Here is a 27,438-nt window from a genome sequence, read left to right on the forward strand (position 1 = left end):
CAGAATCCTTCTCCCTGATATCCATCTTGGCTGAGCAACATGTACACCACCAGGAAGGACTCTGAGTCAGAATAATTGGCCAAAGACCACCTGGAAAGTAATCCCCCACTACCATAATGCTTGAGACTGTGAGCCATATGGCAGAGCAGTTCTCCTGGGTTCCCTTACGCTACTGCTCTCTGGGGGACTGTGGGGTGGGGTCAGGGTACTTTTTCAATAGTCTCTTGCTTTGTCAGCATGTGTGCCTCTTTGGACATATCATTTCCAAGTGTTAGACAAGAGCCCTCTTTGGGGCCCTGGAAGGGGTTTCCCTTCCTGCAACACCTCCTTCCCCGACCCTTGACCCAGAAAAAAGTTCTCCAGAGCAGTGATCTCTGTTTTGCTCACTGAGGTAGGGCTTATCTCCAACAGGTGCTCAATATACTTGTTGAAAGACTGAAGAGAAAATAGTTTTGCTCTTGTCAGTTGTCTACTTGCCTTACTATCATTTACAAAGATGCAGAGCTACACGATACTATCCTGGCAAAACTGCTTCCTCCCGGAAGAACCAGGAACCCACGACCCAGCCGCCCAGGAAGCACCAGCATCAGCTCAGAATGCGTCTGGGCATGGGACAGACTCAGCCCGGCCTCTCCTGGCAGACAGTTACGAAGAACTACACTTCCCAGAATCCTTGGGTTCTGGTGTGGACTACATTTCCCAGAGGGGATAGCGACAGCCCCTGAGGGTCCCGGACCTGCGTGGGTTTTGCCGCTGGCGTGAAAGGCCTCCCGGCGTGAGGTCGACCCAGGCAGCACCTCGGACAAGTCCCTACCTGAAGCAGCTGTCTGGCCGTGTCAGTTCCGGAGCATAACACTTGCTGCCCGCGGAACCCCCGGAGGCCTGGGCGAGGTGAGCGGCGGAGTGTCGGCGGGATGCAGGAGGGAGGACCGGGCCTCGGGAGGATGCTGCGTCGGGGCGCGGGGCAGAGGCCCAAGAGGCGAGAGCGGGTTCTTCGTGGGTGCCGGCGGGCCGTGGGCGGGGCGCCACCGCCTCCCACAGATGTGCCCTGAACGCCGCAAGTCGAGCACTAACTCCCCATTCGCCGGGTTCTGCCCCCCTGCTGCTTTCTCCCGACCTGTTCAGAGAGATACCTGCACGGCTCCTGCTGGCGTTTTAATTTGCTCCGGGCCGGCAGTGAATGTGAAGATTATTTCCTTCCCCTAACATCGCCACTGCCCTCCTTAGTGAAAGGCTTGTTTTGCATGAGAAGTGAGTCACTTGGTTTTCCCCAGTGGCAGAATCGGGACTGGAATCCCGGTCTTCGGTTGTCTGTGCCTCCTTCGTCAAGCCTGCTCCCCGCTTCAGGAGAGCTGATGTGTTCCCTTCCGGAAGCAGGTTTTCTAGAAAAATCTGGAAATTGTTTCCTTGACAGGAGGGGGAGGAGTTGGGTGGGAAGACTTGGATGGAGAAAAGTTGTCACGTGTACGCAGGGAGGTTAAAGCATGTGCTCTGTAGCCAGCTGTGGTTGGAATCATGGTGCCACCCTCCCTTGGCTGTGTGGACTGGGGTAAGTTGCTCCCACTCTGCCCTCAGTTTCCTTATCTATAAAATGGGAGGTTGACAGTGCCAACTGTGCTCAGTGATTCATTTAGTGCCTAACACTTGGGTGAGGCTCAAGAAGCTGCTACTACTGCTGATAGAGTCCTAGGACCTTTTCCTCCGAGTCAGGGAGAGAGCTGGGCCTGGAACAGGATGACCCAACTCTTCTTTCTGGTGCCATCTATTCCTAGGTCCTTCTCTGAGGGCACGTGGTATCATTCTCAGGGAATGTAAAGGTTTCAGAGCTGCTGATTCTGAGGGGTGGAAAGAGAAGGGGCTTCCTCCTGGCTCCCTTTTTCTTCTCTCAGATCTGACTTCTGGAGACTTCACCCATCCTCAAGGAAAACTGCTCACAAAGAGGATATGGCTGCCGAACAGAGGGAAGCAAGGTCTCAGGTGAGTTCATTGCCCTCTCAAGTCTTATAGACAAATAGATTTTTCTTTTTAATCTTCAAACTGGAGTTCTCCCCCTAATACAATCTTCACCAGGATTTGGAGCCCATATCCTTTTCTCTTTGAAGAGCTGGCCCACGGAGGTGGATGGTGGATTCCATAGAGAATGTTCACTTCCAACCTTGCAGTCCATATCTAGTGTTTCTCTTTTGTTTTCTTGGTAGACACTCTTCTATTCATTAATCTCAGCTCACCGTGTGATTGCTAATCAGACAGGTAAGATGCCACACGTCTTACATCACTTGAGGTCAGAGCAAACAAACATGGACACTTGGCAGCGTTCCTTTCTGGCCCGGCCCCTTTGCTTATTCCTGTCTCTCTCCCTACTCTTGGCCAGAATGCTTTTCTTTTTCTTTCCACTCCTGAGAATCCTCATGTTATCTTTCCCAGGTTTTTCCCAGTCCATAGTTTTTAGTTTTTTTCCTCCCTTTTAACTTTCTGGATCATGTATCTTGGCTTCTATCACTCTCTTGAAAGCTGATCTTGACCTACTATTCTCATCTTTATGCTGTGGAAATGAAGGTGGGGCCCCCATCCAGGTTAACCATGTCAGAGGGAACATAACTGGAGAGGTCCTTTGACTTCAAGAGCAGAGAGAAGACTCTTCAGGAAGTGGCAGGGAGGATTTTGTGGGATATCAGCAGTGGAGAGTCAAGGTATACAGGGTGCACAGTTAGAAGTGGGGCTCTCAAGGCAGACAGCCAGTTTTGAGCCCATATCCTCTGTTGCCATTTATAGGCCTTAGGCATCTGCGTCTCCCTGTGCCTCGGTTTCCTCAGCTATAGAATGAGAGTAGCAACCATGCCTGCCTCACAGGGTAGATGGAAGGATCAGGTGAAATTACAGTGTGGAAAGTGTTTCAATCGGGTCTGGGCGCATCAGAGACGTTCAGTAGGGAGTGGTTGTGGTAGCTGAACAGTATCATTCTAGTCCACGATACTATTACTGTTGGTCGATAGAAATGACTACAGTGTTTTTCGGACCCAGAAAATCCTGTCAATTTTTACTCATTTTCATTTAACAGTAATATTGATAGTTAATGTTGCTAGGGGATATCCCGAGGGCTTTACCTTTGTTCTCACTCTCATAACAGCGCAGCAGTTATTACCCCATTTTACATATGAGGGAACTGATGCTCAAAGAGGTCACGTGACCTGAAATCAAACCCAGGTGTGTCTGGCCTCTCAGTTCATGCTGGTTATTGTCCAGCCGTTCCTCTGGTGCATTTCTCAGAATGCAGAGCAGGCCCAGACCCTGTGTTACCAGAGCTCTGTGCTACGTGATGTTGTATGTCATTTGAAGCCGTGAAATGTGGTGATTGATCTTCTGAGGCAATGGCTAGGACCTGCCTTTATATATTAGAGCTGCTTGGCTTTCACATTCCACTCCAACAAAGTCAGGCTGCTCTCTTGCCCAGAATCTTCTCCGTCCCTATATGACATTTCTCCCTAACCTCACCTGCTGCGTGGACTTCTATGTAAAACTCAGTGATGGGATGTTTTAAGGTCAGAAAGAGAATATACCAAGTACTGTGTTAAAAGGAGACTAGTTATCTTGTCTCTGCCATTAATAAAGTATGTGACTTGGAATCCTAACTGCCCTGGATCTTGTGTTCCTCGTCTCTAAAATAAGGATTAATGTAAATGATGTGTGGTCATATTCAGCTACACATTTTCTTTTGTTGTTCAAATTCATGCACTTTTCTTGTCTGTTAGTTTAATTGTAAATTCTTTGACAGCAAAGATCATTTCTTGTATTCCTCACCAATATTAATTTAATGCCTCATCTTACCATAAAAATATTGCATAATTGTGGCAAAAAACTTTACAGATATATGTGCAAAATATGCATATGCACATATATATGTGTATATGTATATATGCTTGTATATGTACATATATGTATAGATGTGTCTATGTGTGTGTATTTGTGTATATTTTTTTTCCATATATGCAAAAAAAACCTACCATCTGGAGATAATTGCTGTGAGCCATTTGTTATGTATCTCTCAGCATCATTTTCTATGTACATATTTAATTTTTTTCAAAAATGGGAATAAACTATACATACTGATACATAACCTGCCTTTTGTAGTTAACATTATCATGAATGTCTTTTTAAGTCAACATTGTTAACTTATACCATCAGTTTTAATGATTGCATAGTACTTTATATTGATGTGATAATATGGTAACATCTGAACCTTTAATATAAGTTTGGTACTGTTTTAAGTACATTGTGTGCAGTATTTCAGTTATTTACTAATTATTTGGTAGATTTAGAGAGGCCTTTTACAGAGTGTTAAGAATGGAGCCTTAGACATGCACCTGAAATTGGAATCCCAGCACTACCACTGACCAGCTTTATGACTTTAGACAGATGTCCTCCCCTCTCTGTGAGTTCTCCTGTGTAAAATGAGGATAATAATAGTACCTTCTTCTCAGAGTTGTCATGAAGATAAAAGATTTACACTAAGGAGTAACATAAAGCTCTAAGAATAGTACTTGGCCCGAAGAAAGCATTCAATAAACGATAGCTATTTTAATTGCCACTATTGTCCTCAGGCTTCAGAGAGCACACAGATAATGCCTTAAACTATTTAACCCAGCCTCTGTCAATGATTATTTAGGTTGTTTCCATTTCTTTGCTGTTACTAACACCATAATAAATGTCCTTGTGTGCGCATTTTTTTGCATGGTTCATTATCAAAGAAATACAGTAAATTGGAGACTTAAAGAGTATAAACATTTTAACGCTCTTAATATGTTTTATTGAATTGCCTTAAGAGTATTCTGATGAACATTCCTACTAATGGCCTTAATACCTCCACACATCTCTGTGGTTAACACAGGGCATGGTTCAGACTTCATGCTACTCAGTATATAGTTGTCACAAATCACGTGTTCATTAAACAAGTGACTTGAACCTTTCAGAACCTAGAATAATATAAAAGCATTTCATGGTAACCTGACTACTTCCCATTGCTGCTGCCGTCACCCTGTGTGATGGGTGGTCCTGGGTGAGCTAGGATGGCTTGTCTCTACAGGTGTCAGTGACGTTTGAAGATGTGGCTGTGCTCTTTACACGGGATGAGTGGAGAAAGCTGGCTCCTTCTCAGAGAAACTTGTACCAAGATGTGATGCTGGAGAACTATAGTAACCTTGTCTCATTGGGTAAGGAAATGTCCTTTAATCGGAAATTGGGATAATTCAACACTCAAATCCCTGGATAAAAGCCATGGATCATCAAAATTTCAGCTGAATTTTGTCTTAGCACTGTACAAATTGGATCTCCAAAAATAAATCTGAAAAATTTTTCCTCATAAGCATGGATGCCTCATGCCTCATGGATGGGACAGTCTACAGAGCTGCACATTAGAAATTCCCTCATAGTTCAAGCCATTCCCACTATGATGTGTTTGCTCATTTCTAAGCAGAGAGCATCCTTCATCCCCCTTCTTTGAGCCACCACTTGCCTTTCCCTGTTTTCTTTTCCAGCCAGATGAACACCATATAATCCATATTTTAAAGGGAGCTAGATAGTGTTTTGTCATTTTAAACAAGCTACCTGTTACATAATCCTTTCCATAGATACCTGTTTATAGATATTAGTCTGGAATATCTCACATATTTCTTTTTCTACAGAAAGCTAATGGTACTCTATTTCAGGGCTGCGTGTTCATTGTGTTTCCCTAACATGTAACTAATTATTCCATTGTTAGGTTCTACAAGTCCCTTGCTTTTTCCCTAACCCACTCCTGTACATCATAGGGGCATAGCTTGAGCACCCCACAGAAGCTCTTTGCATCATCCTCTCAGTTTCCACTCAGAACCAGTTACCTCTTTGTGTCAAGACTGAGTTTGTTGTTGTTTTTATTTTTTTGTCCTTTTTTTTTTTTGCTGTGAGCAGGACTCCCATTTTCCAAACCTGAAGTGATCTCCCTGTTGCAGCAAGGAGAAGATCCCTGGAAGGTAGAGAAAGAAAGCCCTGGAGGTTCCTCTCTAGGTGAGTGGGTGGGGAATCTCTGCAAGCAGCAGTCTGGTAAATGAGTGGATGTGAGATGTGAGACTTGGAGATGTTGGTCAGTGAACTTTCTCCAAGTTCTCAGTCCTCAAGAAATGACGGAGAAGGAATGCTAAGGCCCCCAGTCACAAGTGTCCTCTTTTTCTCTTACAATTACTTCACAGGTGAATCTCTCAGGATCTTTTTTCTTATTCTTTCCTGTTTCAGAGAAGGGCTACATGTTCATGTATTCATTCAGCAGACTTAGTGTATTTCAGGAACTATAGCTGATTCATTCTGACTGAAGGCCAGTGTTATAGGAAAAGAAAGAGATGAGAAAGGAAATAGATTGGAAAGCTGGGTGGTGGCCACACTACGGTGCTTTGGTACAGTTCTTAAAGATGAGAACTGTCCATGGTTGACTGGAAATAATTTAAGAATTTTTTGATCATTGTATTTCTTTGTTTATTGTTTCTTGGCTGGGCGGGGTCTTTGTTGCTGTGTGGGTTGCCGTCTAGTTGCCGTGCTTGCGCTTCTCACTGCCGTGACTTCTCTTCTTGTGGCTCCCGGGCTCTGGAGCACAGGCTCAGCAGTTTGAGGTTCATGGGCCAAGTTGCTCCTTGGCCTGTGGGATCGTCCTGGATCAGGGATTGAACCTGTGTCTCCTGCATTGGCAGGCTGATTCTTTACCAGAGAAGCCCCAATTCAAGAATTTTAAGTTGAAGAATTATATGGTCCTTGATATTTTGGAAAGACTGGTCTGAATCTAAGACACTTTAAACATCCTGAGGCGGGTCCCTGTGTTCGCACACAGCACCACAGTTAGAAAGAAGGAGCACTGGTGTGGGCTGAGCTCCAAGGCATGTGAGAAGCTAAAGCAAGTTACAGAGCATGATCATAACCTGTCACCATTTACGTGTAAAGAAAATTACATGGTGTTTGTCTACATGCATGCGTGTGAAAGTAGCTCAGTCATGTCCAACTCTTTGTGACCCCATGGATATACAATCCATGGGGTTCTCCAGGCCAGAATACTGCAGTGAGTAGTCGTCCCCTTCTCCAAAGCATCTTCCCAACCCAGGGATTGAACCCAGGTCTCCCACTTGGCAGGAGGATTCTTTATACCAGCGGAGCCACCAGGAAGCCCCTGGTGTTACGCATGTTTGTCCACATGCATAATATGTGCTTAAGTGCTTAAAAAACGGTCAGGGGACACTAGTTACATGTGGACTGGGATCAAGAATGGGCATGACGAAAGGGGACTTTGTTTACATTTGATTTTATTAGAACTTTCACAAAATATATCCATGAAGTCCTTAATTATGTAATTTGAATTTAATAAGAATAGTCACTTTGGAAACATTGTTGGGCTTAGATTTGAAGTGAGAAAAAAATAGAGGTGGGAACCTTCTAGAGATTATTGCATAAGGTAGGCAAGACATTACCTGGAAGAAGGCATGTGTAGTGGGTTCAGGAGGAAAGAGGAGGGCCCCCTTTGTTAAGCGTATATGATGAGTTCCGTGTGGGATGGATTTCATTTGAGATGTGAATGAAATATGGGTAGAGGTCAGCAGTGGACAGTTATAGAAGGATTAGGGGGTTGGAACTCAGCAGGGAGGTCAGGGGACCATCAGTGTCAGAGGAGCCTTTAAAGCCCTGAGCTGAGTAGGTGGGGGAATGGAGGAGAGGTCAGTGTTCCAGGAAACCTCAACGCTCATGAGGTGGGTTAAGAAGGAAGTTTCTGTGGCTGAGCCAGAGAAGCAGTCACCAGAGGAGAGAGATGGCAGAGGTGGCTGTCCTGAAAATTGGGGGCTGGCAGCTGTTGAATTGGGGAGGCTGGGGCTCTGGGAGAGCCAAGTTGAAACCCTCATCCACTGCTTTCCTGTCCCATGATAAACAGCGGTGTGACCTTGGCCAGAAGGACACAGGTCCTGCCCTGGCAGAGCTCAGTTGAGGTGAAGACTAAGTGCACACAGGAGTGTGGAATGACAGGCTCTGGTGGGGATCTTGGGGGAGGAGCCACAGGAACTCTGTGAGAATGTGGATCAGGAGGGGCGGTGCTCCCCAAGGAAGATCCTTGGATGTGAGATGCATTCAGAGGGTGTGTGTGAGTCCAGAGAAAGGAAGCTGGTGTGTAAAGGTGGGAGCAGGGAGAAAGGGGGAGGGAGCAGATCCCGCTGAGACGGGAGCCCTATCACGGGACCTGGTCTGTGCCTGAGAGCTGGTCACAGCCTCTGAGGAGTTGAAGTAGCCTGGCCACAGGCTCAGGCTTATATTCTGCAAGGATCAGCCTGCAACCAGTCTGGAGCCACCTGGCATAGATGTGGTAGGACTTGTCTTAGGTTGTTGTCAGGTCCCAGTGAGTCAGTGGACCCATCAAGATGTGGAATTGGGGCTCAGCAGACACTTCATGGCAAATAGATGGGGAAACAGTGGCTGACTTTATTTTTCTGGGCTCCAAAATCACTGCACATGGTGATTGCAACCATGAAATTAAAAGACATTTACTCCTTGGAAGGAAAGTTATGACCAACCTAGACAGCATATTAAAAAGCAGAGACATTACTTTGTCAACAAAGGTCCGTCTAGTCAAGGCTATGGTTTTTCTAGTGGTCATGTATGGATGTGAGAGTTGGACTGTAAAGAAAGCTGAGCACCGAAGAATTGGTGCTTTTGAACTGTGGTGTTGGAGAAGACTCCTGAGAGTCCCTTGGACTGCAAGGAGATCCAACCAGTCCATTCTAAAGGAGATCAGTCCTGGGTGCTCATTGGAAGGACTGATGTTGAAGCTGAAACTCCAGTACTTTGGCCACCTCATGCGAAGAGTTGACTCATTGGAAAAGACCCTGATGCTCGGAGGGATTGGAGGCAGGAGGAGAAGGGGACGACAGAGGATGAGGTGGTTGGATGGCATCACTGACTCGATGGACATGGGTTTGGGTGGACTCCAGGAGTCGGTGATGGACAGGGAGGACTGGCGTGCTGTGGTTCATGGGGTCGGAAAGAGTTGGATGCGACTGAGCAACTGAGGTGAGTGAGTGAGACGAGCTATGAGAAAGGCTGTCTCGATTCCTAAGGTGCCCACACCTTTAGGAGAGTGCTTGCTTCCCCATCCAAGGTGAGATCTTTTGAGGTCAGAACCACACTTGTCTCTTTATAGCTGTCATTTGGGAGAAATATACTAATCTTGTGGGAACAGCTCAAGATGACCACAAAATAAGCAGAGAACTGAGGCAGCAGGGAAGCAGTAGAGAGCCAGGAGAGGCGTCAGCCCCACTGCCAGGCGTGGGCTGAGCCTGGCAGGAAAGATCAGAGGGAGAGGAGGAGCAATTGTTGCCCTTCCGTTCGCCTTGACAGCCTCTGATCCATGAGGAGTCCCCCTTTCTGAGTTAGGCTTTAGTTGGATTAAACTGAACGAAAGTACAACTGTCTGGAGCTGTCCAGAGAGATTTTGGAGCCAGAAAATAAAGTCTGTCACTATTTCTGTTGTTTCCCCATCTATTATTTGCCATGAAGTGATGGGACCGGATGCCATGATCTCAAGTTTTTTGATGCTGAGTTTTAAACCAACTTTTTCACTCTCCTCTATAACCTTCATCAAGAGGCTCTTTAGTTCCTCTTCACTTTCTGCCATGAGGGTGGTATCATCTGCATATCTGAGGTTATTGATATTTCTCCTGGCTGCAATCACAAACCTTGATTCCAGTTTGTGCTTCATCCAGCCCAGCATTATGCATTATGTATGCTGCATATGACATGGTGACAATATACAGCCTTGATATACTCCTTTCTCAATGTGAAACCAGTCCGTTGTTCCATGTCTGGTTCTAACTGTTGCTTCTTGACCCGCAAACAGGTTTCTCAGGAGGCAGGTCAGGTGGTCTGGTATTCCCATCTCTTGAACATTTCAATTTTCCACAGTTTGTTGGGATCCACAACAAAAAGTCAAAGGCTTTAACATAGTCAATGAAACAGATGTTTCTCTGGAATTCTCTTGCTTTTTCTATGATCCAATACATGTTGGCAACTTGATCTCTGGTTGCTCTGCCTCAAATAAGTTTATCTGCGTCATATTTTAGATTCCACATGTAAGTGATATAACGTGGTATTTGCCTCTGTCTTTCTGACTTCCTTGACTTAGTATGATAACCTCTAGGTCCGTTCCTGTTGCTGCAGATGGCATTACTTCATTCTTTTAAATGGCTGAATAGTATCCCATCGTGTGTATATACCACATCTGCCTTATCCTTCCGTCTTTTGATGGACATTTAGGTTGTTAGGATGCCTTGGCTATTGTAAATGGTGCTGCTGTGAACTTTCAGGTGTGTGTATCTTTTCGAATGACAGTTTTTCCCAGACGTATGCCCAGGAGTGGGATTGTTGGATCATATGGCAACTCTGTTTTTAGTTGTTTGGAGGAACTTCCATGCTGTTTTCCGTAGTGGCAGCACCAATTTATATTTCCACCCAACAGTATAGGAGGGTTCCCTTACCTCCACACCCTTTGCAGCATTCTTCCATCTATTTTAATCCCCTCATCATGTGTCACTTTCTCTCAGAGTCCTTATCACTACAAAACAGTAAGTATTTATTTATAATCTCCTCTGTCTCTGAATTATAGACTCCCTTGTGCTGAGTCGTCTGTTTCATTTGTACCTGTTTCTCCAATACCTAAAACAGTGCCTGGTCCAAGTCAGTTTCCAGTTAATGACTGCATGAATGACTTGCCCGTTTTTAGACACACCCACTTTCCTCTGATTCCTTGTCCCTGTTTCTCGCCTCCCCTTGTTCTTTCTCTCTTTTTAACTCCTAGTCCATTTCTATAATTTTGTCATTTCAAGAATGTTATTTAAATGGTCATACAGTATGTTACATTTTAGGATTTTTCTTTTCACTCAGCATAATTCTCTGGAAAATTTTTAAAGTAGTCTTTTGTATCAATATTTCATTCTGTTTGATTGCTGAATAGTTTTTTGTAAAGTGCACATACCACAGTTATATAACCATTCACTTGTTGAAGGATATAGATTGTTTCCAGTCTCTGACAATTACAAGTTACATGGTTAAAAACATTTGTGTACAGGTTTTTGTACAAAAGAAAACCTTCATGTCTCTGTGATAAATGCCCAGGAGTATAATTGCTAGGTCATGTTGTAGTTGCATGTTTAGGTTTTGAAGACACAACCAAATTGTTTTGCAGAGTGGCTGTTCCAATTTATATTCTACCAGCAATGCAGCAGCATATGAATGATTCAGTTCCTGTGTATCCTTGCCAGTATTTTGTGTTGTTGCTACTTTTAGCTTAGCCATTCTGATAGGTATATACCGGGTTTCCCTGGTGGCTCAGATGGTAAAAAATCTGCCTGAAATGCAGGAGACCCAATTATACCTATAATTTAACTTGCATCTTCCTAAGTTCTAATAACATTGCACGTATTTTTTGTGTGCTTTTTTGATATCTGTATATCTTCTTTGTTGAAATGTCTGTTTGTATCTTTTATCCATTTTCTAATTGTATTGTTTGGTTTTTTGCTGTTGAGATTTGAGAGTTTTTTTAATACATTCTGGATCGTAGTCATTTGATGGATATGTGGTTTGCAAATATTTTCTCCTAGTCTTTAGTTTCCCCTTTCATCCTCTTAACTGTGTCTCTTGAAGAATGCAAGACTTAATTTTGATGAGCTCCAGTTCATCAATGCTCCCTTTTATGAACTGTCCTTTCATTGTCAAGTCTAAGAACTCTTTACCTATCCTTAGATCTTACAGATTTTCTTCTGTGTTTTTTTCTAAAAGTGCTATAGTTTTACATTGAACATTTATCTCTGTGATTCTTTTGGGTTAATTTTTGTGTTAGATGTAGGATTCAGTCAAGATTCATTATTTTTGCTGGTGGACAGTCAGTTGTCCCAGCATTATTTGTTGAATAAGCTGTCTTCTTTCACTCAGTTCTTTTATATCTTCGTCCAAAAGCGGTTGAGCACATTTGTGACTTTATTTCTAGGTGTTCTCCGCTGTTCCACTGATCTGTGTATCTTTCCCTCTACCTACATCACACAGTTTTGATTACTGTAGCTATATATAGGCTTTAATGTTGGGTAGGTTGACTATTCCTAGTTTATTCTTCCTTTTCAAAGTTGCTTTAGGTATTCTAGTTTCTTTGCTTTTCCATGTAAATTTTAGAATAATCTTGTTTATATCTACATGCAGAGATATTGTAGAAAACCAAGTAAATTTCGAGACAATTGAGGTCTTTACTAGGCTGAATCTTCCACCCCATGAATATGGTATATCTAGATGACACCACCCTTATGGCAGAAAGTGAAGAGGAACTAAAAAGCCTCTTGATGAAAGTGAAAGGGGAGAGTGAAAAAGTTGGCTTAAAGCTCACCATTCAGAAAACGAAGATCGTGGCATCTGGTCCCATCACTTCATGGGAAATAGATGGGGAAACAGTGGAAACAGTGTCAGACTTTATTTTTTGGGGCTCCAAAATAACTGCAGATGGTGATTGCAGCCAGGAAATTAAAAGACACTTACTCCTTAGGAGGAAAATTATGACCAACCTAGATAGCATATTCAAAAGCAGAGACATTACTTTGCCAACAAAAGTCCATCTAGTCAAGGCTATGGTTTTTCCAGTAGTCATGTATGGATGTGAGAGTTGGACTGTGAAGAAAGCTGAGCGCCGAAGAATTGATGCTTTTGAACTGTGGTGTTGGAGAAGACTCTTGAGAGTCCCTTGGGTTGCAAGGAGATCCAGCCAGTCCATTCTAAAGGAGATCAACCGTGGGTGTTCTTTGGAAGAAATGATGCTAAAGCTGAAACTCCAGTACTTTGGCCAGACTCATGCGAAGAGTTGACTTATTGGAAAAGATTCTGATGCTGGGAGGGATTGGGGGCAGGAGGAGAAGGGGACGACAGAGAATGAGATGGCTGGATGGCATCACCGACTCGATGGACGTGAGTCTGTGTGAACTCTGGGAGTTGGTGATGGACTGGGAGGCCTGGCATGCTGCAATTCATGGGGTCGCAAAGAGTCGGACACGACTGAGCGACTGAACTCAACTGAACCATGTATTTAGTTCTATTTTGTTTTTGGTTTTGGCCATGCCACATGATTTGTGAGATCTTAGTTCCCCGACCAGAGATTGACCCTGGCCCTTGGGCCCTCAGCAGTGAAAGTGCTGAGTCCTAACCACAGACCCACCATGGAATTCCATTTAGCTCTTATTTAATTTCTTTCATCAATGTTTCATAGTTTTCATAATACAAGTCTTATCTATATTTTGTTACATTTACACTTAAGTGTTTTTGAGTAATTATAAATGGTACTATAAATATAAGTTCAGTGCCCATGTGTCCAAAGTACGTAGATATAATACTGATTGTTGTATGTTTGTCTTTATCCTGTGACCTTCCTAAATGTCTTATAGTTTTAGAAAATGTTTTGTAGATTCCGAGGAATTTTCTTTGTACTGTTATCTACAAATAGGGATAGTTTTATTTCTTCCTTTCCAATTTGTATACCTTTTATTTCATTTTTTTACCATGTTGTACTAAGTAGACTTTCAGCACTATTCTGATTATGAGTGGTGAGAGCAGACATGGTTGCCTTGCTCCGGATCTTAGGTATAAAGCATTCAGCCTTTCACCATTAAGTATAAGGATGTGTGTGCTTAGTCACTCAGTCATATCTGACTCTTTGTGAACCTGTGAACTGTAGCCCATCCAGTTCATCTGTCCATGGAACTGTCTAGGCTAGAACACTGGAGTAGGTTGCCATTTCCTTCTCCAGGGGATCTTCCTGACCCAGAGATCGAACCCACATCTCTTCCACCTCCTGCATTGACAGGCAGATTATTCACCAGTGAGCTACTGGGGAAGCCCAAGTGTGATGTTAGCTCTAGGCTGTTGTGGATGCTCTTTATCAGGTTAAGATCTTTTTCTAGGATGGCAAATGACCTTCACTTCACCAGATTACAAATTACATTTATAACCTAATAATTAGAAAAGATTTAAGAGTTCACCAACCAAGGTAGGTGAACCTTGTTTCCTAACTGAAAAAATTTATGAGACAGTTCATTTCAGTTGCTCAGTCGTGTCCGACTCTTTGCAACCCTGTGGACTGCAGCACGCCAGGCCTCCCTGTCCATCACCAGCTCCCGGAGTTCACTCAAACTTACGTCCATCAAGTTGGTAATGCCATCCAGCCATCTCATCCTCTGTCGTCCCCTTCTCCTCCTGCCCCCAATCCCTCCCAGCATCAGAATCTTTTCCAATGAGTCAACTCTTCGCATGAGGTGGCCAAAGCACTGGAGTTTCAGCTTTAGCATCATTCCTTCCAAAGAACACCGAGGGCTAATCTCCTTTAGAATGGATTGGTTGGATCTCCTTGCAGTCCAAGGGACTCTCCAGAGTCTTCTCCAACGCCACAGTTCAAAAGCATCAATTCTTCAGCCCTTAGCTTTCTTCACAGTCCAACTCTCACATCCATACATGACCATTAGAAAAACCATAGCCTTGATTAGACGGACCTTTGTTGGCAAAGTAATGTCTCTGCTTTTCAATATGCTATCTAGGTTGGTCATAACTTTCCTTCTAAGGAGTAAGCGTCTTTTTAATTTCATGGCTGCAGTCAGCATCTGCAGTGATTTTGGAGCCCCCCAAAATAAAGTCTGACACTGTTTCCACTGTTTCCCCATATATTTGCCATGAAGTGATGGGACCAGATGCCATGATCTTCGTTTTCTGAATGGTGAGCTTTAAGCCAACTTTTTCACTCTCCTCTTTCACTTTCATCAAGAGGCTCTTTAATTCTTTGCTTTCTGCCATAAAGGTGGTGTCATCTGTATATCTGAGGTTATTGATATTTCTCCCGGCAATCTTGAGTCCAGCTTTTGCTTCATCCAGCCCAGCGTTTCTCATGATGTACTCTGCATATAAGTTTTTTTTCATATTTTATTTTATTATTATTCTTTTTTACTTTACAATATTGTATTGGTTTTGCCATACATCATATAAGTTAAATAAGCAGGGTGACATTATACAACCTTGACGTACTCCTTTTCCTATTTGGAACTAGTCTGTTGTTCCATGTCCAGTTCTAACTGTTGCTTCCTGACCTGCATACAGATTTCTCAAGAATCAGGTCAGGTGGTCTGGGATTCCCATCTCTTTCAGAATTTTCCACAGTTTGTTGTGATCCACACAGTCAAAGGCTTTCACATAGGGAAATTCAAATGCTGCCTGTATATAAGATGCTACTAGTAAATAGTGTTAATTTCATTGGCTGTGAAATGTTTTGCTTTTTGTTGCTTTTTTTTAATGCCCTTTGAGAAATGTGTTTGGAAATATTTTCAGATGAGGTGATATGTTTGGGATTTGCTTTAGCCCATCTGATGGAAGAGGAGTGAAGCTCATGCATGGTGGTGGTTTCTGAAGCATTGTACAATACTCTTTACTTTACTTTCATATATATTGAAATTTTTCCATAATAAAAAGTTTTTTAATTGACATTGCCAAAAACATTGTCTAGACCAGCATTTCTTTTTTCAGTAAGACAGAGGGTGTTCACAAATGTGCAGTACTACACCCATGTATAATTATACTGTTACGTTATAATTCCCAGCATACTGATTTTAATTCTCTCAGTCTCTGGTTCACAAGAAGCCTTGTGAAAGTGCCAATTAAAATCACATTTTCGTTAAGATATAACTTTGAATCTGATGATTGGATAAATCAGGGGAATGCTTTAGAAAATAAGGCCGAAAACCTATTTTGGGTTAAAAAAAATATATATATACTGATTCTGCCTTCAACCCTCATGCTTATCCCTTCATATAATATTGGGGAAAGTTTTGTTAAATCTCCTGCCAACCCAGAAAATCCTTTCCAGAAGACAGAAAACATTGTCACTATTGAATAAGAATTAAACTAAATGGCATAGGTAACCTGCTGATGAGATCACACAAACAAACAAAAACCCCACCCTTTTTTAATGTAGCTGAGAATTACATATTCTTGAGAATACATGTTCTTGAGGTTAGTTGTCATTTGTCTTCATCCTGGTGGCTCAGAGGGTAAAAAATCTGCCTGTAGTGTGGGATACCCAGGTTTGATCCCTGGGTTAAGAAGATCCCTGGAGAAGGGAATGGCAACTCACTCCAGTAATTTTGCCTGGAAAATTCCATGGACAAAGGAGCCTGGCAGGCTACAGTCCATGGGTCACAGAGAGTCGACATGACTGAGCGACTAACACTTTCACTTTCAAGAGGACTGACGACAACACAGCTATACATTTTTTTGTATTTATCCTAAATTCACCAGGCAGTTGGGCTGTATGTCCTAGTGATAAGAAAACTTCTAGTATCCTATGATGAGCAGATAGTGCCAGTTTGGAACTAAGCACTAGGCTGAACTTTCACAAGGACAGGAAGATAGTATCACTGTATTTCTTGATGTTTATATGTCAAAGAGATGACTCCCAAGCTCTCAAGAATTTTTAGTGCTGGTTTGTAATGCTAACAGAGGCTTTACAAGTTTCAATACGTATCAAAGGCACAGAGGAATAATTTACGAATAAAAGTTTTCTCAAAGAATATGCTAAGAAAAAGGGTGGGAAAGCACATATCTTTCCATTTTGACAAAAGGGAAGATTCAGTTTTTAAATTTCCACTAGCAAACTACTAATCCCCTAAAATCCTAGGAAACTGTAACTATTGCCTGAACATCTTTCCTGCCTATATCTGCCACTGTCTAAGGATAGTTTGGATACTATTTTAAGTGCACATTTGCTTCTGTTTTTATCTTTCGTTTTCGTTGTAGAAGTGATCACATTTTGCATTGATTGCACGTTGAATTAATTTGTTCCTCATGTTAAACTAGGCTCCTGGAGGAAACAAAACATTTCTTTTCATTACTGGATCCCTAGTGTCTTACAGAGCAGGAGTCCCGGTAGCAGGAGGTGAGTGGTAAGCTACATGACAGGAGGTGAGCAGCAGGAGAGCAAGGGAAGTTTCATCTGTATTTATAGCACCTCCCCATCGCTGGCATTTACCACCTGAGCTCTGAACGCCTGTCGGATCAGCTGTGGCATTAGATTCTCATAACAGTGTGAATGCTGCTGTGAACTGTACGTGCAGTGGATCTAGGCTGCTCACTCTTTATGAGAATCTAATGCTTGATCTGATGTGGAGCTGAGGTGTTGATGCTTTTGCTGGGGCGGGGCGGGTGCAAATACAGATTATCCTTAGCAGAGCGGTTTGACTGCACAGAGACCATAATAAATCAATTGCTTGAAGACTGATATCAAAACCCTATCAGTGAGTGGCAAGGGACAACTAAGATGTATCTGGTGGCAGGCTTTATAGTGGCAAGTGAGTTGATGAATTGTACAGCTGCATCTAGTGGTGGGCTTTAAATCAGAATCTTACATGTATTTTAGTCCACGCATTGCCTGTCCATTATTTTATTTATCACTTCTATCCACGTCGCTTTCCCTCATTGCACACTTGTCTCAGTCACATTTTTGATAAACCCACAAAGTAACCCTTGCCAAATAAGTAAAAAACAAACATCACTGAAGAGCTTCTTTGAAAAGGGGGAAGGACACAATAATGAGACAGCAGAAGGCTCTAAGACTGCCAACAAAAATAAAGCTGCATTTAAAAGAAAACTGGGCTTCCTTGGTGGTCCAGTGGTTAAGAATTCACCTTACAATGCAGGGGACACTGGTTTGATCCCTGGTCCAGGATGATCCCACATGCTGCAGGGCAACTAAACATTTGCGCCACAACTGCTGAGCCTGTGCTCCAGAACCCAAGAGCTGCAACTGCTGAAGCCCTTGCATTATAGAGCCAATGCTCTGCAACAAGAGAAGCCACCACAATGAGAAGCCTGCAGCCTCCACAACTGGAGAAAGCCTGCGCACAGCAACGAAGACCCAGCAGCCAACAGTAAAAATAAATAATAAAAGCTAAATAGAATACCAGGAGTCCAACTTAAATTACAGGTTTATTGAAACAGGTGATTCACATTCTCTAAGCCCACTTTGTATGATATGTGATGACTGGCTATCCAACAAAGTTTCGAAACCTTCGAAACTGCTTTACCACAGGAAGACCAAGCACCCTGCAATAAAATGCAAGTCTCTGGAGTTATTCAAAGGGGGAAAAAAGAAAGTGAATATGAAGAACAAGCAGTTACTGAAGGCCACCACTTCATCAAATGTGTCTGCACTGAGCATCATTCTTAGGGCTAACTGCATTGCTAAAGGTAAGAAGTCCCTTACTATTGGTGAAGAGTTGGTCCTGTCTGCTGCTAAAGTTCATTTGTAATGAACGTTAGGAGAGGCTGCAGTTCAAAAGGTGGCATGTGTTCCTCTTTCAGCTAGCACTGTAACTAGAGAAATGGATGAAACAGCAGAGAATATTGAGGCACAGTTGTTAGGATTAATGAGTCGCTGTGGTACGCAATCCAGGTTGATGAGTCTACCGAGTCAATCCAGGACAACAGTGCCTGTTTTTGTGCAATATATTTTTCAGGAGGATATGCAAGGGAATATGTTATGTGCACTTTTGTTGGCAACCAACCAACATCACAGCTGCAGAACTATTCAAGAATGATTTCATATCAGGAAGATGGAATTGGTCATTTTGTGTCTGTATATGCATGGACAGAGTGGCTGCCATGACTGAGCTCTTAACTCCTGTCAGATAAGCCGTGGCATTAGATTCTTATAATAGTGTGAATGCTACTGTGAACTGTTCATGCGAGGGATTTGGGTTGCTCACTCTTTATGAGAATCTAATGCTTGATCTGGTGTGGAACTGAGGTGTTGATGCTATTGCTGGGGCTGGGGGGGTGGGGTGCAAATACAGATTATCCTTAGCAGAAAGGTTTGACTGCACAGAGACCATAGTAATGTCTTTAGACCATTATTAGATGGTCAGAAAGCCACTAGATGGCTTTCTAGTTTCATTAAGTTCAGTTCAGTCGGTCAGTCATGTCTGCCTCTTTGCGACCCCATGGACTGCAGCACGCCAGGCCTCCCTGTCCATCACCGACTCCCAGAGCTTGCTCAAACTCATGTTCATTGAGTCAGTGATGCCATCCAACCATCTCATCCTCTGTCGTCCCCTTCTCCTCCTTCCTTCAGTTTTTCCCAGCATCAGGGTCTTTTCCAATAAGTCAGTTCTTCACATCAGGTGGCCAAAGCATTGCAGTTTCAGGTTCAGCATCAGTCCTTCCAATGAATATTCAAGACTGATTTTCTTTAGGATTGACTGGTTGGATCTCCTTGCAGTCCAAGGGACTCTCCAGAGTCTTCTCCAACACCACAGTTCAAAAGCGTCAATTATTCAGCACTCAGCTTTCTTTATAGTCCCAACTGTCACATCCATACATGACTACTGGAAAATCCATAGCTTTGACTAGACGGACCTTTGTTGGCAAAGTAATGTACTTGCGTCAAAGAGGTCACTTCTGAATGTGAGTCTACTCACTGTGTTATCCGTAGAGAAATGCTGGCTAGCTGGAAAATGTCACCTTAACAACGTTTTGCAGAATGTGATTAAAATTATCAATCACATTAAAGTACATGCCCTTAACTCATGTCTGTTTGCACGTCTCTGTGAGATGGATATGGAGCATACATGTCTTCTCTTATACACAGAAGTGAGATGCTTTCTAAAGGTAGATCACTGGCCAGTTTTTGAGTTATGAGAGACATTCCAGAGTCCTTGATTGAGTGACATATTCAGCCTGCTCAACAGACTCCATATGTCAGTTTAGGGGAGAATGACAGTGTGTTTAGGTTGGCATGTAAAGTGGCTACATTCAAAGCCAAACTGGAATGATGGGGGTGGCAAGTGAACATTGGAATTTTTGATGTTCAAACATTAGCAGAGATTTTGAAAGAGACTGAGTCAAAGCTTGCTTTCTCCTACCTGGTGCATGATCACCAATGCAATTCAGAAGGGTTCTAGTTTCTCCATATCCTTGCCAACATTTGTTACTTTCCATCTCTCTCTATATATAATTAAAACACATACACACACTTATATGTTTGTTAACCATAATAACAAATGTGAAATAGAATATTGTGGTTTGGATTTTTATTTCCTAACATATTGAGCATCTTTTCATGTGCTTATTAGAGTCCACTGGTATACCTTCTATAGAGAAATGTCTGTTCAAGTCCTTTGCCCATTTTTGAATTAAATTGTTTTTTTCTTATTGTTGAGTTATAGGAATACTTAATATATTTTAAATATTAACCCTTTATCAGATATATAATTAGAAAATATTTTTCCTAGTCTTAGGTTTGTATTCTGCTAATGTCTTCTTTGATGTACAGAAGCTTTTATTTGTTTATTTTGGCCACACTGCTCAGCTTGTGGAGTCTTAGTTCCCCAACCAGGGATTGAACCCAGACCCCAGTACTGAGAGTGCCAAGTCCTAACCACTGGACTGCCAGGAATTCACCCAGCAGCTTTTAATTTTGATGAAGTACAATTGTTTGTCTATTTTTTCCTTTGTTTCCTGTGTTTTGGGTATTCTGTTCTAGAAATCAATGGTAAATCCTAAGTCATGAGGCTTTTGCCCTATGTTTTCTTCTATTTTATAGTTTTAGGTCTTACATTTAAGTCATATATTCATTTTGAGTTAAATTTTGTGTATGGTGTTACGCACAACACACATGAAGGGTCCAACTTCTTCTTTTTTTTTTTTTTTTGCACATGTATATCCAGTTTTCCCAGCACTATTTGTTGAAAAGACTATCTTTTCCCCCATTGAATGGTCTTGGCACCCTTGTCAAAAATCATTTGCCCTTATATGCAAAGGCTTGTTTTCAGTCTTCCTGTTCTGTTCCATTGATCTGTGTTACCTTTATGCTAGTACCACGATGCTGCCATACTGTAACTTTGTATAAGTTTTGAAATCGAGAAGTATTCCAACTTTGTTCTTCTTTTTCAAAATTATTTGACTTCTCAGGATCCCTTGAGATTTCATATAAATTTTACCATGAGTTTTTCTATTTCTGCCCAAAAATGGCATTGGAATTTTGATAAGACTTGCTGCATTTAATCTCTAGATCACTTTGGGTAGTATTGACATCTTATCAATATTAAATCTTATAATCTGTAAATACTTGATGTTTTTCCATTTACCTTTGTCTTCTTTATACAGTGTTTGTAGTTTCCAGTGTATAAATCTTTTACTTCCTTTCAGTTAATTCCTAAGTATTTTATTCTTTTTGATGCTATAGTAAATGAAATCCTTTTCTCTATTTCTGTTTTGACTTGTTCATTGTTAGAATATAAAAACACAACTGATTTTGTATAGATTTTTTTATCCTGCCACTTGGCTGAGTTTGTGTATTCTATCAGTTTTTTTGTTGAATCTTTAGATTTTCTGTATATAAGATCATGTCATCTATTGCAAACTATTATATAGAGTAGACAAACAACAAAGTCCTACTGTATAACACAAGGAACCATATTCACTATCCTGTGGTAAACCATAAGTAATGGAAAAGAATATGAAAAAGAGTGTATATGTTGGGTTGGCCAAAAAGGGCATTTGGATTTTTCCATAAGGTGTTACAGAAACATCTGGACGAGCTCTTCGGCCAGCCCAACATAGGCATGTGCTGTGTGCTTACTTGCTCAGTTGTGTCTGACTCTTTGCGATCCCAGGCTCCTCTGTCCATGGGAGTCTCCAGGCAAGCATACTGGAGTGGGCTGCCATGCCCTCCTCCAGGGGATTTTCCCAACCCAGGGATTGAACCCAGGTCTCCTGCATTATAGACAGATTCTTTACCATCTGATAACTGAACTACTGTGGTATAGCAGAAATTAACACACCATTCTATGTCAACTGTACTTCAATAAAATAAATTTTTAAAAAGAGCATGTCATCTGTGACTAAGATCATTTTACCTCTTCCTTTCCAGTTTAGATACTCTTTATTTTTCTTGCCTGATTGTTCTGGCTAGAAATTCTAATACTGGGTTGAAGTGTTAAAAGTGGGCATCCTTATCTCGTTCCTGATCTCAGAGGAAAAGGTTATGGTCTTTTGCCATTGAATATGATGTTAATTGTGGGTTCTTTAAGGATAGTGTTTATTGTGTTGGGGTAATTTCCCTCTAGTCCCAATTTTGTTCTTCTTTTTTTTTAATCATGAAAAAGTGTTGAATTTTGAATTTTGTTAGATACATTTTTCTATATCACTTGAGATGATTGTGAGGTTTTGTGTCTTCATTCTGTTAATGTGATGTATTGCTTTAGTTGGCTTTCATAACTTAAATCACTCTTGTATGCCAGGGATAAATTTCATTTGGTTATGATGTATAATCATTTTGATATGCTGAATTCTCTTTGCAAGTACTTTATTGAGGATTTTAAAATCAATATATGTAACAAATATTGATCTTTAGCTTTCTTTTCTTGTAGGGTTTTTGTCTGGTTTTATTATCAGGGCAATGATGGCTTCATAGAATAAGTTAGAAAGTATTGCTGCCTCCTTTGGTTTTTTGGAAGCATTTCAGAAGGAGTGGTGTTAGATCTTTAATGTTTGGTAGGCAGTAAAGCCATGTGAGAGTTGGACTGTGAAGAAGGCTGAGCACCGAAGAATTGATGCTTTTGAACTGTGGTGTTGGAAAAGACTCTTGAGAGTCCCTTGAACTGCAAGGAGATCCAACCAGTCCATTCTGAAGGAGATCAGCCCTGGGATTTCTTTGGAAGGAATGATGCTGAAGCTGAAACTCCAGTACTTTGGCTACCTCATGAGGAGAGTTGACTCATTGGAAAAGACTCTGATGCTGGGAGGGATTGGGGGCAGGAGGAAAAGGGGACGACAGAGGATGAGATGGCTGGATGGCATCACTGACTCGATGGGCATGAGTCTGAGTGAACTCCGGGAGTTAGTGATGGACAGGGAGGCCTGGCGTGCTGCAATTCATGGGGTCGCAAAGAGTCAGACACGACTGAGTGACTGAACTGAACTGAAAGCCATCTGGTACAGAGCTGTTTTTTATAATTATTATTGGAAGGTTTTGATTATTGGCTCAGTTGCTTTTCTAGATATATATCTGTTCAGATTTTATACTTCATAATTCAGTTTGAGTAGGTTTTGTGTTTCTGTGAATTTGTCCATATTTTCTAGGCTATCCAGTTTTTTGCCATAGTTTTATCCATAGTTTTTTGCCATAGTTTTATCCATAGTTTTTCCTTATAATCCTTTTTATTTTAATCTGTGGTAATGTCATCACTCACATTTCTGATTTTACTAATGTGTGTCTTTTCCCTTTTATTCTTAGTCTCACTAAAGGCTTATCAATTTTCTAGGTCTTTTCAGATTACTGATTTTGGACTTGTTGATTTTTCTCTATTGTTTTTCTATTTTATGTAATTAGGCTTTTGCCTCTGTTATTTCCTTCCTTCTGCTAGCTTTGGGTTGAGTTTGTTTTTTCTGGTTCCTTAAGTAGTAAATTATGTTTTTAAGTACTTCTTTACATTTTCTTCCTAGCACTGTTTTCACTACACCCCATAAGTTTTAGTAAGTTGTGTTTTCATTTTCATTCATATGTAAGTATTTTCTAATTTCTCCCTGATTATATGTGGTATAAAGGGGGGAAAGATTAACCTGCTCTCTCCTCTTGCAAGAAATTAACAGAAAGTAAAAAAAAATTTAATTTTTACTTTTATTATAGAAAAGTTTAAACATATATGAAAGTAGAGAAAATAGTATAAGGAATTCCTGTGTATCTATCACCCAGTTTCAATATTTATTAACTTTCTGTCATTTTTATTTCATCCATACCATTGGTTCGCTACCAGGGGTGATTTTATCATTTCAGTGCTTCAGTGTCTTGAAATATTTTTGATTGTCACAGCTTGAGAGAGGGTAGGAGTGGTGAAAAGAGTAGGTACTATTGCACAGGCGATCACTGAAAAACAAAGAATTATCCAGCATAAAATGTCAGCTGAAGTTGAGAAATCCTGCAGGATTTAAAATATCTATCTATATACACACATACACATATGCAACTTAATATCTACATTTTTATAATATTTATTTTTTTTATCCATGAATAGGAGAGGTTTTGCTATTGGTTCAGGTATACTTTAATGTCATTCAAGACTGTTTTAAATTTTTCCTCAAATAAGTTTTTCATATTTCTTGTGAATTTATTTCCCTAAATTTTTGTATAAATGAATATTATTGATTTTAGTATGTTGATTTTATATCCTGCTATGTCACTGATCAAGTTTTATCGTTGATTCTCTGAGGTTTAATTTTAGATGTAGCATTAATAGCATCAGCAAATAGAAGTAGTTTAATTTTCTCTTTAGTCATCCTATGCCTCTTTATACACAAAGCCAGAAGGCTTTGCTTGTGTATTTGTATTGGTTAATACATCTAGTACAAAGTTGAGTAGAAATGAAGGTAGTTGGTATCCTTGCCTTGTTCTTGATCGTGGTGGAAATGTCTCTAGAGTTTCTTTATTAAATAAGATACTGATTTTAGGACTAAAGTATATTAACTTTACCTTGTTGAGGAAGTATCTCTCAATTCCTGTTTCCTTGTATGTGTTTATTATTAATGGTGCTGAATTTTTTTAAGGCTTTCTCATTTTCTCTAGATATACTCATTTTTTTCCCTTAAATACATATTATGGGATACTATGGTAAGTGGTATAATAAGGGGAATAGATTGTTTGGGCTCAGAGTCAGGAAGGGGTGACAGACGAGCCAACATTGGAACTGAATCTGAAGGCTACAGAGAAGTTTGACATGTAGAATAAGTAGGGAATATATTCAAGATTAGAAATAATTACAGAAATGAGAATGATGTCATGGAGATAATTTATGAGCCTGTCACATGCTTTGGGTGCTAGACTGCATTTCCCAGTTCATATTTCTCTTCTGACCCCTCCTCTCCATTCTCCTGGTCATGCGTGTATGCACACCTTCTTTAAATGAGGGTCCCTTATTTTATTCACCCTAGTACACCATCTCGCATTGATTACCGTTTTATATACACAGTGTTCCTTCCTATGTTTTCCCCTGCTTAGTGCTTTTTTTAATCCAGAAAGCGAGGCCTTATTTAGATATCATTAATATTTATTCCTTCTATACATTTAGTCTCAGCTAATCGTGTGAATCATCGGCACTTCCTTTTTTTATTTTTTTTCAGAATGTAAGAGCAGTCCTAAAACCACAAAGGCAACTCAAACTCAAGACTCCTCATTTTCGGGGCTAATAAGGAAAACACTCAAAAAGGATGAACCATGGAATTTCATATCAGAAAACCCCTGCATATATGAAGACAGAATAAAGAAACAGAAGGACAAAAGTGAAAGTTTACAAATAATTTCAGTCACTCATACAAAAATCCTCACTGTAGAAAAAAGCCATAAAAATAATGACTTCGGCCAAAATTTCAGCCTGAAATCAGTGTTTGTTAAGCAACAGAGGGTTGCTAGAGAAAAAACACCCACAAAATATGAAATACAAAGAAATAGCTTCAGGCAGGATTCAAATGTACTTAACCAATCGAAAATAAAGACAGCAGAAAAACGCCATAAATGTAACATATGTGAAAAAGCCTTCATTCACAAGTCATCCCTTCGTAAACATCAGAAAAACCATACCGGAGAGAAATTATTTCAATGTGATGAATGTTTGAAAGCCTTCAACCAAAGCTCAGCTCTTATTCAACATCAAAGAACTCATACTGGAGAGAAACCGTATATATGTAAAGAGTGTGGGAAAGCCTTCAGCCATAGTGCATCCCTTTATAAACACGTAAAAATACATACTGTGGAAAAATCCTACAAATGTAAAGAATGTGGTAAATCCTTTGGCAGAAGGTCTGCCCTTTTTATACATCAAAAAATTCATGCTCAAGACAATCCCCACAAATATAACCCAGGAAGGAAGGCATCCACTTGCAACCTACCTGGATGTCAGAGAATTCATCCAAGAAAGAAGACCTATTTATGTAACGAATGTGGCAACACCTTTAAGTCTAGTTCATCCCTTCGTTACCACCAGAGAATTCACACAGGAGAGAAACCTTTTAAATGTGGTGAATGTGGGAGAGCCTTCAGTCAGAGTGCATCTCTTATTCAACATGAAAGAATTCACACTGGAGAAAAGCCTTACAGATGTAATGAATGTGAAAAAGGTTTCACTTCTATTTCACGACTTAATAGACATCGAATAATTCATACTGGAGAGAAATTGTATAATTGTAATGAGTGTGGTAAAGCCTTAAGTTCCCACTCAACACTCATTATTCATCAGCGAATTCATACTGGAGAGAAACCATGTAAATGTAAAGTGTGTGGGAAAGCCTTCAGACAAAGTTCTGCTCTCATTCAACATCAGAGAATGCACACTGGAGAAAGACCCTATAAATGTAATGAGTGTGGGAAAACATTCAGGTGTAACTCGTCCCTTAGTAATCATCACAGAATTCACACAGGAGAGAAACCATATCGATGTCTGGAATGTGGGATATCTTTTGGGCAAAGTGCAGCTCTTCTTCAACATCAAAGGATTCATACAGGAGAAAAACCCTTTGTGTGTATTACATGTGGGAAAACTTTTAGGCAGAGCTCATCACTTATTGCACATCAAAGAATTCATACTGGAGAGAAACCCTATGAATGTAATGCATGTGGGAAACTCTTCAGCCAGAGGTCGTCCCTTACGAACCATTATAAAATTCACATTGAAGAGGACCCCTTCAAAGTAGATTTGCATGTGTGAAACCCTTAAACCAAAGGTCATTAGAATAAAATTAGTACCACATATCTGTGGGTTCCACATCCACTGGTTCAAATAACTGCAAATTTAAAATTAAAAAATTTCAGAAATATCCAAAAAACAAAATTTGAATTTGCCACACGCTGGCAACTATTTTCATAAGCATTTGCACTGTATTGGGTATTTCAAGTAATATAGAGATGATTTAAAGTTTATGAGAGATGTGCATAGGTTACATGCAAATTCTATGCCATTTTACATAAGAGACTTGATCACCCTCAGATTTTGGTATCTGTGGGGAGTCCTGGAATCAGTCCACTACAGATAGTATGGGACAACTGTATACACACTTGAGAATGACTTAGTAAATGTAATGAATATGATAAAACTTCAATTTTAATTTAGTCCTTATCAGTTATTTAATTTTAAGGAAAAGCTTTGACTGTGTAATAAATATGTGGAATACTTTAATACCTGTTAGTCACTTTTTAAAATATCTTGAGACAAATAAATCACAATTGAAAATACTGATTTTGGCCATTTGTAAGATAAATGTGAGGTTTTTCTGTCTCTTTATACAGTGTTATACACTATATGCAACATGTAAACAGAAAAAATCTGGGTG

The 27,438-nt window shown here is 40.8% G+C and overlaps 1 protein-coding gene across 1 annotated transcript; it reads left to right on the plus strand.

Annotated features, from left to right (window-relative positions):
- Positions 1-758: 758 nt before the first annotated feature.
- Positions 759-26,896, plus strand: LOC128051632 (zinc finger protein 354B). Its single transcript, XM_052644266.1, has 5 exons — positions 759-891; positions 1,890-1,977; positions 5,081-5,207; positions 5,944-6,039; positions 25,237-26,896. The coding sequence occupies exons 2-5, from the start codon at positions 1,945-1,947 to the stop codon at positions 26,814-26,816; spliced, it is 1,836 nt and encodes a 611-aa protein (XP_052500226.1). The 5' UTR covers positions 759-891; positions 1,890-1,944; the 3' UTR covers positions 26,817-26,896.
- The last annotated feature ends 542 nt before the right edge of the window (positions 26,897-27,438 follow it).

Source organism: Budorcas taxicolor, chromosome 7, assembly GCF_023091745.1.
Source record: "Budorcas taxicolor isolate Tak-1 chromosome 7, Takin1.1, whole genome shotgun sequence".
NCBI lineage: Eukaryota > Metazoa > Chordata > Mammalia > Artiodactyla > Bovidae > Budorcas > Budorcas taxicolor.

Excerpts from the sequence above, each read along its gene's own strand:
- LOC128051632 (XM_052644266.1), top strand. The coding sequence starts at position 1,945 with ATGGCTGCCGAACAGAGGGAAGCAAGGTCTCAG. Across the intron at positions 5,208-5,943 it reads TAGTAACCTTGTCTCATTGG|GACTCCCATTTTCCAAACCT; the intron begins GTAAGGAAATGT and ends TGCTGTGAGCAG. Across the intron at positions 6,040-25,236 it reads CCCTGGAGGTTCCTCTCTAG|AATGTAAGAGCAGTCCTAAA; the intron begins GTGAGTGGGTGG and ends ATTTTTTTTCAG.